General features: G+C 38.6%; 1 protein-coding gene across 8 annotated transcripts in view; it reads right to left on the bottom strand.

The window, feature by feature from the left end:
• Positions 1–14,914, bottom strand: part of VEZT (vezatin, adherens junctions transmembrane protein) — a 72,841-nt gene that overhangs the window by 45,362 nt on the left and 12,565 nt on the right. Inside the window, exons 2-3 of one of the 8 annotated variants that reach the window (XM_036865539.1) lie at positions 9,134–9,284; positions 5,235–5,480 (exon numbers count right to left, since the gene is read on the bottom strand). The exons of 5 other annotated variants lie outside the window; for them this stretch is intronic. In XM_036865539.1, coding sequence (XP_036721434.1) covers positions 5,235–5,243 — 9 coding nt within the window. In that variant the 5' untranslated portion in view covers positions 5,244–5,480; positions 9,134–9,284. Of the gene's footprint in view, positions 1–5,234; positions 5,481–9,133; positions 9,285–9,703; positions 9,818–14,914 lie in introns of those variants that run through there. 2 more of the 8 variants (XM_036865538.1, XM_036865536.1) reach the window with 2 other exon arrangements.

Below are 14,914 nucleotides of genomic sequence, written 5' to 3'. Positions count from 1 at the left end.
TGCACAGGATGAGCCCCACAAGCTATGCAGCTCAAACTGTCAACAATGCTGAGGTTGAGAAACCCTGTTTTAGAGTATAAGGAATCACAGGTTGAAAAAATTCCCCCAAAATAAGTAGCCCAGCAGCTGCTTTCATTACTTACTTCTTACTTTGGGAAAATGATTCAAAAACCAAAATGGAGCACAGAAACGAAGACCCAACACAGCCAAAAGTGAATAAAAAATAAGTAAATTTATAAAAAAAAAAAAAAAAAAAAAACCAAAATGGAAAATTAGTTATTTTTCCATGACTTGCAATCTAAAAACTCAATAGGCTCTCTAACAGTGAAATGAGCTACCTTCAAAATAACTGTATCAGAGTTTAAGCATTAAAATTTTAACCAGCCACCAATACTATATAAAACCAAAATAATTACAGCACTTGGTTATATTTGGAGATTATTTCTAAATGAACTTCTTGTTCGTCTGAACTTCAGTTTTCCAATAAAATAATTTCCTTATTAAAAAATTTCTGTTGGGGTCTCAACATATATATTTCTTATATATAAGAAATATATATGTGACTAACTGGGCCACATATGTAACTAGGAAAGTTAGATATCTAAATAAATTTAGCTTCTTCCACAAATGGCATCTTACTAAGAAGTGGTTTCCTTTGGCTACTGGCACACCTCTGTCAATGCTATAGGCCCACAAGCAAGCACCTGCATCAGGCTGAGAAACAGCCAGCAGAACCCTAAGATGCTCTTTCCAAACTAATCCTGATGTACCCTCTGGACACTCTCCTTCTCTTCCCCAGAAGAGCTCTCTCAGAAGAGCTATATACCTTTCTAGAAAAGCAATCTGTAGTCTGCAACAACTACTGGCCAAATTCTGATTCTGGTTCCTCATCAACTATTTGCTCTGTCTTCTAGATGCTAGTGATTGACTGCTAACAGCATTCCACTAGAAAAGTTTAGCAAAAGGGAAACTTAAATGGCAATCATCATTTGTTCATCTACCACTAACCAAATATTTATCGAGCACCTACTATACTAACTACAGTTATAGTAATTTTCTACCATTAACTTCTCCCAGAGGATATTCAAGGAAAAGTTAACTTTGCTTTACCTATAAAAGGAAACTAAGTTCAACTGCTCAACTTCATGGATTTTTTTTTCTTACTGTTTTTAAATTAAAAATTCAAACAGTACAAAAAGATATAAAATGTTAAAAAACTTTTTTTCCTACCCCTAATCACTACTCCTTCTCCCAAAATGTAATAAGCATTCTTTAGTTTGTGAATTCTTCCCCCCAAATTTGGTATCCATTTATGACTGAAAGTGGCTGTCAATAGAGATGACTAAGATGACTCCCACATTTTTGGTTTGAACAAGTAGGTGGTGCTATTTACTGAAATATAAAATAGCAGCAGAGGAACAAGTCTGAAGAGGGAGGCAATGAGTTAGAGGAACCTGTGAGATATTCAAATGTGAGTAATTTGGACCTAAAATATTTGGAGATCAGGAGAGTGGCCTAGTCTGAATGAATAGATTTTTTGGCAAATAGGTATGGTGGCAAACCCATACAAGAGCATATAGGTATGGTAACACATGGAGTAAATGAGATCAGCTAACGATAACTCATAGTGTGAGAAGACAAGAGGGTCCTAAGAGAGATCAATGTTTTAGAAGAGAGTAAAGCCAAAGCTGGAAAATAATAAGAGTAAAAGTAAAAATAGTTAAGATTTGTTGAGTTGATTATATGTTAGGCATTAAGTTAAGCATATTTTATAATACCTCATTTACTCCTAACAACAAACTTCTAAAGAGGTATTATTACTACCACCCCCATTTTAGAAGGAAACTGGTGTATACGGAGGTTAAATAAGTTGTCCAAGGTCACCCAGCAGAACGTGAAGCTAGCTGGTCTGAGTCCAAAGCCTACACCCTTAACCATAACACAAAATTGCCTGAGGAAAAAGGAGATCTAAAAGGAACAACTAACGCTTCTCTCACAAATTTGTCTTACTATTTTAAAATATGTTTTTAAAAAAAATTTTATTTACTTTATTTTTGGCTGCATTGAGTCTTCATTGTTGTGTGCAGGCTTTTCTCTGGTTGCGGTGAGTGGGGGCTACTCTTCGTTGTGGTGTGTGGGTTTCTCTTGTTGTGGAGCACGGGCTCTAGGTGCACGGGCTTCAGTAGTTGTGGCACGCAGGCTCAGTAGTTGTGGCTTGCGGGCTCCAGAGCGCAGGCTCAGTAGTTGTGGCGCACGGGCTTAGTTGCTCCGCGGCATGTGGGATCTTCCCGGACCACGCCTTGAACCCGTGTCCCCTGCATTGGCAGGCGGATTCTTAACCACTGTGCCACCAGAGAAGCCCCTAAAATATAGGTTTTATTGTACAGGTGTGGTGAGGCCAACAGATCAGCAGACAACTGCCATTGGAAAGATAGTTTGTTATATTCACAGATCCCAAGGGAAGGGAGCAGGCTGTGCCACAAGGGAGGGATGGGCACGTGGGCAGCACCATGGTCAGTCAGGAGGGAGAGGAGGGAAATTATGGGAGAGAGCCTTTATTGTGCTTTCTGTGGGAAGGAATGGGCAACGCAAGGTAAGCAGGCTTAAGGCTGGTGAAATGGATGATTTCAGCAGTCTCTGGAGCATAAGGGCTGTCCCTAGTAGGGTCTGGTACCTGACCCCAGTATGATTAGGCAGATAGATAGTAGCCAGGTGAGTAGTGTACTATCATTTAGTAACCTGGGAGGAGCAACCCCTCCAGGGTCAGCAAGGCTCCAAGTTGTTACATGCATCAGAATACAGAAAGTAAAAGAGATGGCTAATATATGTCAGATTTTATATTCTGTAAGGTCTAAAATGCAGGCCCTGCATGGTACAATTTTTAATTCACTTATATATTTCCCCCCTCTCTTCAGGCTGTCCTCATCTCAAATTATTCCCCTTTCACTGGTGGCTCTAAGTTTCACAGAACTACAGTCTCTTAAATCTGGAAAACAAATCTGGATCTTTTCCCCTGTGAGTATATTTTAGAAAATGGCAGCTCCTCCAAACCTTCACAGAATTGGTATTCTTATGATCTATAGGCTCCATGATTTTTCTGTTTACTCATTCCAGGGTTACAGTTTCCCACAGGCTATGGGGGCCATAGGTAGTGGACATCTGGAAATAGCCCTTGACTTGCTCCCTCTGCCCATTTCTAAGGCTAAAGCAGTGTTTACCTCTGGTTTGGAAATGTCAGTGGAGGCTGCTAATTCTGTTTGATGCTACCAGCTGCACTTTTTTCTCACAAGAGGATGATCAGTGTAGACTCTCATCTATTTGTTGATTCCCTCACCACTAATTCCTCCCCAAACAGCAGCACTAAACATTTACTGAGTAACCACACTGTCAGGCATTGTTCTAAACATTTTTATGTACTAACTCTCATCGTTACAATAACCTTTTATGGCAGAACTCATTTAAGATAAGAGGAAACTAAGGCACAGAGAGACCAAGTAACTTGGCCAAGGTCACAGAGACAGTAAATGGTAGAGCCAGGATTTGAACCTAGGCAGCCTGACAGAGTTAAAGCTGTTATTTACTCCACTACATTGCAAATAACTTAAAGTAAATAAGTTCATTAACTTGGTCTAATATAGTATTTTGTATAGTTTGCATATTTTTTAACCAGAAACTGAGCTTGTAATTTTTAAATTACTTAACAGATTAAGTTAGAAAATTCAAAACAGGTCAGCATAAGTCTCCCAATAATATCTACATTTATTACCAATCATTTCTCTTTCAGATGAGCTATAATTCATATGCATTTGCCTCAGATTACACAAGCCTAGAAGCTGGCTACAAAGAATCTTGTTTTAAAAATCCAATGAGCTGGACTTAAAAGTGGTTTGAAAGAGTAGAGTGTTATTACAATGACAATATATTCATGTGTGTTATTTGTGTGGAAAAAGGTGCCCAACATAAGGTCTGATTACAAAGGTGCTGAATTCTTAATTTAGCAAATGAATAGAATGATCCCGAGCACTTTTCTATATCAAAACTAATGATCTACTCGACTATTACACAGTTCCTTTATTTACAGCATCAGTACTATATCAAAGCAAAATGCTAACTACTGTCAGATGTTATGTGATCTCTGCAAGTCTATATTAAACACAAAAAGCAATAGGAAAATAGTTAGCTACTAACAGAAGGTAGTAGGAGGCAGGAAGCATTGGCATAGAAACCTGAAATTGTGTGATGTAGAAGTAACTGTTAATGAAGACTTTACAACGATATAAATCTGTGCTTCGAAGCCTTCAATTTCCATTCCCTTGTTAATAGAATTTATCAAATTACTTACAGGTAACTTTTTTTTTCAAGTCTGTATCAATTTTTAGTTTCTTCAGGAAAAAACTACTATAATTTAAGTTACATACTTTAAAAAGTTTCTATCATACCAGTAGAACCTCTAAAAGATCTTTTATTCAAAACAAAATCTTAAGGAAAAGATATCTGTAAAAGGAATCTGATGGAGAATATTTGTCTGGAAACAATTATTTATTAGCTATTAAAAATATTTTAAAAGTCTTTTATCTGAATACTGCTTAAAGCTGTAGGTCTAAATGTGATTATCAATATAGAACAGCATTTTTTTTGGAAAATATGATTGAAAAGGATGAACTCCTATTGTCAGTTGCTATGATTTCCTTATTTCTTCCCAGCTAACTGCAGAACCCCACAAAATAAGCTGATGAGGAAGACAAGACTGTCATGACCAAATTACGCAAGGTAGCTATTTTCTCTATTTTTAATGAAGAAGCTTTTGGTATATAAAGAGCTAAAACCGTCACAGTTAACAAAACCCTACAAAGGGAAATAAATTTCTCCACTACTATTAATTATATTGCCAATATACAGAATTTCTATAGACCTTTCACTTACCTTTAATCAGTACACAATCACAAAGTATAATTTAAAAATAACTACTTATTGCCCCCCCCACCTTAAACCTTGAATAATATCATAGAAAAGTACCTTGCAAAATTAAAGATATTATAAAATAACAGGAAATACTTTTTGGGGTATACACATTTCAGTATAACTTCTAAATTACTATTCCAAAAGCCCCAAATCCATGTGTTAATTTAATTGTTCCTCATTATCAGCAAAGCAAAATCTAATCATAAAACTTAAAAAGATTAAGTAAGCTAAAAGGGTTCTTTAAAATTGGTCCAATGAATTAAACTACTCACAGGCAGCATAGTTCTAATTTCTCCACTTGACCTAGAGGAAAAATTTACTGCCTCTTGACCATATTCCTTTGATCCGTACACTTCTTTCTTTGATGGTTCCCACTTGTTTCTCCAGCACTACCGTACAAAATGGCCACTGAACTGGAGGGCGTGTCTTCATCATTACTAAGCATTTTCCTATCAGAAGCAGTTCTTTGAAAAAACCTGAACGTAATTTCTTCAGTGGCTCTCAGTATTACTCCATAACTGCAGAAGTAGTAATAGGGATAGTGGTGTTTAAAAAATACCATTAGAGAATATTACTTAATATTTACATTTACTTAGGTTATTTTTTTTAAACCAACAGCAGATAAGACATATATTCATAAATTTTCCTGGCTGCAGGCTTCTGATATTTTCCAACAAATTCATTCTATCCAATTAATCTTTCATGAAATGTTATAAACAACAAAAAGCTTTAAAAACATTAACTTTACATTTTTTCCTATATAATAGTACAAATGTACTTAAGTACAATAACATCTAGTCCAAAACAAAACATATCCATCAAAAGAAAGATGAAGAGATGCAAAGGGAGAAAACTCACACAGCTTATAGGCTCAACTGATTAAAAACAAAGAGCAATAGTGACTTGGTCTTAACTAAGGAAAGAGAAGAAAGTAATCCTGATTGAGCTCTCTCTAGTTCTGATGCTACCCTTAATGTTATTCAGTATATGGTTCATCAACTGGCATATATTGGGCACTTACTGAAGGTACAGCAGAAGCAAGATGAGAAAGGAAAACTATCATTTTTAACTGCTTTAGAAAAAAAATTAGAGCCAGGTTAAACACACTGGCAAAATGTTGGGTGTGAGAAGAGCGTGCAGTAAACATTAAAATGAGGTTTGGACATTATTAGATCACATCCAACCTTATTTTCGTTTTTCCTTATTCCAAATAGTAATAATAATAAAAAAGGTGGAGACAGAATTTGTGGTTCTGTTAAGAGATAGAGGGGAGGTCTTTCTCTCAAAATGATTCATTATTCCCTATCATCAGGGAGCTTCTGCAAGGAAAAGTAAAACCAAAAAAACATGGCAAAATATATACTAAAGTAGAAAATCCACTTTAATAAATGTGTTAAAGAGATATGAGGTTAACCACTGTGGATTTATCAGCAAAATCTCAACAATAGGATATAGTTGGCCAGATTCTGTCAGCAAAATAAATTACAAAGTGGATTTAAAAATAAAGGATGTCCTCAAATATTTCAAATAAAGATGAATAGGCATTCTGATCTTCTGTAGTGGGAATAACATTACATGTGTTAGCAATATTCTAAAAATCCAGAGACAATGAAGTCAGTACACTAACACTATAGCCCTGTGGAGTACATTGAGCTTTGGGCCTTTTCTCCTAACTCCTTAAGGCATGATTTGCTCCTGGGAACTCAGAGAACACCTGGTAGAGAACCAGGAAAACTAAAATTGAGCCAGGGTTTCTGATCTAAAAATAGACTGGAGGGCTTCCCTGGTGGCGCAGCGGTTAAGAATCCGCCTGCCAATGCAGGGGACACGGGTTCGAGCCCTGGTCTGGGAAGATCCCACATGCCGCAGAGCAACTAAGCCCATGTGCCACAACTACTGAGCCTGTGTTCTAGAGCCCGCGTGCCACAACTACTGAGCCCACGTGCCACAACTACTGAAGCCCGTGCGCCTAGAGCCCATGCTCCACAACAAGAGAAGCCACCGCAATGAGAAGCCCGCGCTTGGCAACGAAGAGTAGCCCCTGCTCACTGCAACTAGAAAAAGCCCGCACACAGCAGCGAAGACCCAATGCAGCCAAAAATAAATAAATAAAATAAATAAATAAATAAATAAATAAAAATAGACTGGAAATGAGCAGACTCTCTCCCTGTATTTCCTAATTAATGGAAGCCCCTAGGGGCCTACTCTCATTTAGTAAACCAACCTTCCAGATTCAAGAAAAATTTAATACTAAAGGATGATCTGGTATAACTCCTTTATAACAGATGGGAAACAAGCTTTAGAGAAATTAAGTGATTCACTTAAGATATCATTGCTAATCAATCTTAGTCTCTTGACTACTAGTCTAGTCCCCTTTCCACAATGTTTTCAAAAAATGAAAGCTGTAGGGCTTCCCTGGTGGCGCAGTGGTTAAAGAATCCACCAGCCAAGGCAGGGGACACGGGTTCGAGCCCTGGTCCAGGAAGATCCCACATGCCGCGGAGCAGCTAGGCCTGTGCGCCACAACCACTGAGCCTGCACTCTAGAGCCCGTGAGCCACAACTACTGAAGCCCGCACGCCTAGAGCCCATGCTCCACAACGAGAAGCCACCGCAGTGAGAAGACTGGCCCCCGCTCACCGCCAATAGAGGAAAGCCTGCACACAGCAATGAAGACCCAACACAGTCAAAAACTAAAAAAATAAAAAATAAACAAAATAAATAAATTAAAAAAATTTTTTAAATGAAAGCTGTTAATATAACTACATAAGTAATTAAAAGTAATTTAAGAACTGTGTGTCATAGCATGAGACAAAGGAACCTGCATTTTAATAAATGCAATAAAAATACATAAAAGAGAGACTAATTTACTACCTTTTGTGATGTTTACATATTTTTTAAAAATGTTAAAATCTATACTGGAGCTCTGAGGATATGTGATGAAGCCAAAATAGTAGAAACAACATGACCCAGACAGAAAAAAGGCAAAGACTTGTCCCTCAAGAAAAATTTGTACAATTCATGTGAAATAAATTTATTCTTGCATATATGGTAATAAACTAGCTTTGGACTTAATGGTCAATCTTGTATGTCAATAGGTTCCGATTTAATAACTCCATTAATAAATTTCCTTTCTATTACAGATACTGATAAAGCAGAATTTTGCTATGCTTCTGATCTCAGCTGTTATTCAGAAGTAAATTACAAAATACAACTGTAAAGCTTTATGTACTACGGGTAACTGAAAATGCATTTTAAGGAAAAATAAGATGACACAACAATACCTACAATTTTATACGTATAATTTTTCCAGACAGCAAGCTCCATTATCAAAATAGCAAATACTGTCAATGTATACATACACAGACGAAAACAATTTCCTTCCATTAGTGAAATCAATAATGCAAGTAGGAAAGAATCTACAAACATTACTTATAAAACATGCCTTACTGTTCTTTAGAGATGTATAATAACCTTTAAAAATATAAAGAAAGGAGAATCTTTCAAGCAAGAGAGGATTTTTTTTTAACTTTCTTTTAAATGTGGGAGATTATGTGAGAGCCATCTCACATTCATTTGACTGATTTCGTGCTGGGGGTCAGGGGAAGCTAAACCTGAACACACTGCCAACAAAGGGTTAACATTTAATAATTTACTGAGAAGGATGAAGGAGGGAAAGAAATCAAGACAAGAGGGGCTTTCCCAGTTCTGAACAGTTACTTTCCCCAGTCATGAACAAGGGAAAAAAGAATGAATTTCAACAAATATCAAAAGGAACTCAACTACAGAAAAGGGTTACCATGGATGGAGAGTTCATAGAGTAAAAAGGTCCCTTGAGGACAACACTGTCCCTCTAAGAAAGTTACCAGAAAATGGTTTAGATGCACTACAAATAATGCAAAGAGGTAGAAATATTAGTCCTTTAAATAATAAGTTCTTATTTTCAGGTACTCTTCCCTCTAGGAGTAGAAGGATTCAAGATAGGATAAATGACTCAAAATTTCTGCCATTAATCTATAATGAAAAAATCTAACAGCTATGAATGAGCAATACCAGTAGTCTCCTAAGGTGACTAGAGAATTTTTACTCTCAAAACATCTTAATTAGAGATTACAATAACAGAGCAAAATGACAACATTGGTATCTTAGTACTTATCTTGCTTAATACCCACGTTAGATATGGAGTCCATCATTTTCTAAACTTTGTCCTGTTGCTGCTCAGCCTGAGTGTGAGGTTATGTTGTCCTTCCCACTTCAGCCTCCAGGGGGTAGTCAGGCTCCAAGATAAAGGAACTAACTTTGAAGATATATATGGAATCTAGCCTTGAAGAAATGAAAGTGGTCAGATTCTAGGGCAAGGACCAGAGGACCAGAAGTTGGGCCTGGGAACCTCACTCTTCCTTCCTTTTCTTTAATTCATCTACTACAGCATCTTTCAGACCATCCCCAGTCCTCCCAGACTAGGAGGACACAAAGGTGACTTCTGGAGGGAGAATACAAAAGACCAAGATTAGAAGATAGTAAAACTGACTAATAATCAAGGAAATTGGTATTAAACCAAGCGATTTCAAAAAGGTTTTAAATAGGGAAAGGATGTGATTAGAATAGTTTCCAAAACTTTGCTTGATTTAAAATTAAAATTTTAACACAGCACATGACTCTCTGAGTTAGTTTTAAGATGTAAACGAGTCTGATTTCCGATTCTGAAAATCATTAAAGTAACAGTATTACACCAAAGATACTAAAAACATCCCAGTTGCAGGTGGAGTCAAGATGGCGGATTAGGATGACGTGTCATGTCTCCACACAACTAGGGGACCTACCAGACACCGGTAGGGGACCACGGACACCTAAGGGGACAGGAGGAACCATCAGCAACCAGGTAGGGCGTGGGGCGTGGGGGGAGTGAAGGGAGAGAAGAAGTGGAGGTGGGAGGGGACTGGCGCCACTGAGGGGCAGCTTGGGAAGGGGAAGGGATCCCACGCCCGAAGGGGTAAGTTGGGGGACCATTGGGAGGACAGAGGATCAAAAGGGAGCATGGACAGGTTTCCCCTGCCCACTTGGGCCCCCAGGAACCTGCTGAGATTGGGCCTGATCCTCTGCCCACCTAGGCCCCCTCCAGCCACGCAGGTCCTGAGGGAGGGGGAGCAAAAGTAAAGGCTGGACCCTGAGCAGGGGCTGGGGGAGGGGAGGAGTTCTTACACCCAGTGGGACCCACCCATGGTTAGGGGTCCAGCGGCAATGGGGGGGACCCTGGGGGAGACGGTGGGGGAGGGGCACGAAGGAACGGAAGGGAACGGGGCCAGCGCTTTCCCTGTCCACTTAGGCACCGGGGAGCCTGTTGGGCTCCTGGGCCTAATGCTCTGCCCTCGGAGCCTCCCTCCTGCCCCACAGAACCCAAGCCCCGTCCCTACACCCCCACCCAGGGCCCCATCTCTACACTTGGAGACCCCCTCCAATGTGCTGGGCCCACACCCCACTCACACACCCTCACCCAGGGCCCTACCTCCAAACTCCGAAACTCCACACTCCAGAGGCCCTCCTTTCCACGGCTGTCTCTCTCCTTCCACGCAGGTCCTAAGCAGAGGCTCCGCCCCACGCTTGAATGTCGCCCCCCCCCCCACCCGCCTAGGTCCCACCCCACCCTAAACCCTGCCCCTGCCTAAACTCTGCCCCCATAGCCAAGGCTTTTTTTTTTTCCTTCTTCGTTTTTCCTCTTTTAGATTGGGGTTCTATTTTACTTTGCTGACTCATTGTTGTTGATTCATTTATATTTTTATTTTTCCTAATAAATCTTTTATTTTTCTAATTTCATTTTATTCTTTATACTTTGTTATTGTCCTCTCCTTTTGGCTTGTTTCTCCCTGCCCCATCCCCCACTTTATTTTTCTTTTTTCTGATGTGGTTTTATCTTACCTTGTTGCTGTTGTTCCAATTATATTTTTATTTTCCCTAATATATTTTTTATCTTTCTAATTTTATTTTGTTTCTTATTCTTTCATATTGTACTACTCCTTTTTTTGTTTCCTTCTTTTTTTTTTTCTTTTCTGCTACGCCATGAAGCTTGCGGGATCTTGGTTCCCAGGCCAGGGGTTGGGCCCGAGCTCCTGTGGTGGGAGTTCCACGTCCAAACTGCTGGACTAACAGAGAACCTCAGACCCCAGGTAATATTAACTGGAGTGAGGCCTCCCGGAGGTCCTACTCTCAGCACCAAGACCCGGCTCTATCCAACTGCCTGAAAACTCCAGTGCTGGACACCTCAGGCCAAACCAGTAAGACAGGAATACAGCCCCACCCATCAAAAAAAAAAAAAAGAAAGAAACGACAAAAAAATATGTTACAGATGAAAAAGCAAGGTAAAAACCTACAAGGCCAAATAAATGAAGACGAAATAGGCAACCTACCTGACAAAGAATTCAGAGAAATGATAGTGAAGATAATCCAAAATCTCAGAAACAGAACTGAGAAAACACAAGAAACATTTAACAAGGGTCTAGAAGAACTAAAGAGCAAACAAACGGTGATGAACAACACAATTACTGAAATTAAAAAATACTCTAGAAGGAATCAATAGCAGAGTAACTGAGGCAAAAGAACGGATAAGTGAGCTGGAAGATACAATGGTGGAAATAACTACCAGGGAGCAAAATAAAGAAAAAAGAATGAAAAGAATTGAGGACAGTCTCAGAGACCTCTGGGACAACATTAAATGCACCAGCATTTGAATTACAGGGGTCCCGGAAGAAGAAAAGAAAAAGAAAGGGTCTGAGAAAATATTTGAAGAGATTATAGTCGAAAACTTCCCTAACATGGGACAGGAAATAGTCAATCAAGTCCAGGAAGCGCAGAGAGTCCCATACAGGATAAACTCAAAGAGAAACACACCGAGACACATATTAATCAAACTATCAATAATTAAATACAAAGAAAAAATATTAAAAGCAGCAAGGGAAAAGCAGCAAATAACATGCAAGGGAATCCCCATAAGGTTAACAGCAGATCTTTCAGCAGAAACTCTGCAAGCCAGAAGGGACTGGCAGGACATATTTAAAGTGATGAAAGAGAAAAACCTACAACCAAGATTACTCTACCCAGCAAGGATCTCATTCAGATTTGATGGAGAAATTAAAACCTTTACAGACAATCAAAAGTTAAGAGAATTCAGCACCACCAAATCAGCTTTACAACAAATGCTAAAGGAACTTCTCTAGGCAGGAAACACAAGAAAAGGAAAAGACCAACAAAAACAAACCCAAAACAATTAAGAAAATGGTAATAGGAACATACCTATCGATTATTACCTTAAATGTAAATGGATTAAATGCTCCAACCAAAAGACAAAGACTGGCTGAATGGATACAAAAAACAAGACCCATACATATGCTCTCTACAAGAGACCCACTTCAGACGTAGGGACACATACAGACTGAAAGTGAGGGGATGGAAAAAGATATTCCATGAAAATGGAAATCAAAAGAAAGCTGGAGTAGCAATTCTCATATCAGACAAAATAGACTTTAAAATAAAGACTAATACAAGAGACAAAGAAGGACACTACATAATGATCAAGGTATCAATCCAAGAAGATATAACAATTGTAAATATTTTTTTTAAAAATTTATTTATTTATTTTTGGCTGTGTTGGGTCTTCGTCTCTGTGCGAGGGCTTTCTCTATTTGCAGCAAGTGGGGGCCACTCTTCATCGCGGTGCGCGGGCCTCTCTCTATCGCGGCCTCTTTTGTTGCGGAGCACAGGCTCCAGACGCGCAGGCTCAGTAGTTGTGGCTCACGGGCCCAGTTGCCTCGCGGCATGTGGGATCCTCCCAGACCAGGGCTCGAACCCGTGTCCCCTGCATTAGCAGGCAGATTCTCAACCACTGCGCCACCAGGGAAGCCCAACAATTGTAAATATTTATGCACCCAACATAGAAGCACTTCAATACATAAGGCAAATGTTAACAGCCATAAAAGAGGAAATCGACAGTAACACAATAATAGAAGGGGATTATAACACCCCACTTTCACCAATGGACAAATCATCCAAAATGAAAATAAATAAGGAAACACAAGCTTTAAATGACACATTAAACAAGATGGACTTAATGGATATTTATAGAACATTCCATCCAAAAACAACAGAATACACTTTCTTCTCAAGTGCTCACGGAACATTCTCCAGGACAGACCATATCTTGGGTCACAAATCAAGCCTTGGTAAATTTAAGAAAATTGAAATCATGTCAAGTATCTTTTCTGACCACGGTGCTATGAGACTAGATATCAATTACAGGAAAAAAAACTGTAAAGAATACAAACACATGGAGGCTAAACAATACACTACTAAATAACCAAGAGATCACTGAAGAAATCAAAGAGGAAATCAAAAAATACCTAGAAACAAATGACAATGGAAACACGATGACCCAAAACCTATGGGATGCAGCAAAAGCAGTTCTAAGAGGGAAGTTTACAGCAATACAATCCTATCTCAATAAACATCTCAAAGAAACAACCTAACCTTACACCTACAGCAATTAGAGAAAGAAGAACAAACGAACCCCAAAGTTAGCAGAAGGAAAGAAATCATAAAGATCAGATCAGAAATAGATGAAAAAGAAATGAAGGAAACAAGAGCAAAGATCAATAAAACTAAAACCTGGTTCTTTGAGAAGATAAACAAAATTGATAAACCATTAGCCAGACTCATCAAGAAAAAAAGGGACAAGACTCAAATCAACAGAATTAGAAATGAAAAAGGAAAAGTAACAGCTGGCACTGCAGAAATACAAAGGATCGTGAGACATTACTACAAGCAACTATATGCCAATAAAATAGACAACCTGGAAGAAATGGGCAAATTCTTAGAAAAGTACAACCTTCCGAGACTGAACCAGGAAGAAATAGAAAATATAAACATAACAATCACAAGCACTGAAATTGAAACTGTGATTAAAAATCTTCCAACAAACAAAAGCGCAGGACCAGAGGGCTTCACAAGTGAATTCTATCAAACATTTAGAGAAGAGCTAACACCTATCCTTCTCAAACTCTTCCAAAGTATAGTAGAGTGAGGGATATGCCCAAACTCATTCTACAGGGCCACCATCACCTTGATACTAAAACCAGACAAAGATGTCACAAAAAAAGAAAATCACAGGCCAATATCACTGATGAACATAGATGCAAAGCTCCTCAACAAAATACTAGCAAACAGAATCCAACAGCACATTAAAAGGATCGCACACCATGATCAAGTGGAGTTTATCCCCGGAATGCAAGGATTCTTCAATCAATGTGATACACCATATTAACAAATTGAAGAAGAAAAACCATATGAAAAACAAATTGAAGAAAAAAACCAACACCCATTTATGATAAAAACTCTCCAGAAAGTAGGCAAAGAGGGAACCTACCTCAACATAATAAAGGCCATATATGACAAACCCACAGCCAACATCGTTCTCAACGGTGAAAAACTGAAACAATTTCCTCTAAGATCAGGAACAAGACAAGGTTGCCCACTCTCACCACTATTATTTAACACAGTTTTGGAAATTTTAGCCACAGCAATCAGAGAAGAAAAAGAAATAAAAGGAATCCAAATCAGAAAAGAAGATGTAAAACTGTCACTGTTTGCAGATGACGTGATACTATACATAGAGAATCCTAAAGATGCTACCAGAAAACTACCAGAGCTAATCAATTAATTTGGTAAAGTAGCAGGATACAAAATTAATGCACAGAAATCTCTTGCATTCCTATACACTAATGATGAAAAGTCTGAAAGACAAATTAAGGAAACAATCCCATTTACCACTGCAACAAAAAGAATAAAATACCTAGGAATAAACCTACCTAAGGAGACAAAAGACCTGTATGCAGAAAACTGTAAGACCCTGATGAAAGAAATTAAAGATGATACAAACAGATGGAGAGATATACCATGTTCTTGGA

The sequence above is a fragment of the Balaenoptera musculus genome, chromosome 10, assembly GCF_009873245.2.
Source record: "Balaenoptera musculus isolate JJ_BM4_2016_0621 chromosome 10, mBalMus1.pri.v3, whole genome shotgun sequence".
NCBI classification, from domain to species: domain Eukaryota; kingdom Metazoa; phylum Chordata; class Mammalia; order Artiodactyla; family Balaenopteridae; genus Balaenoptera; species Balaenoptera musculus.
The sequence above is the reverse complement of the archived record's forward strand: the minus strand, read 5'-3'. Positions and strand labels throughout refer to the sequence as shown.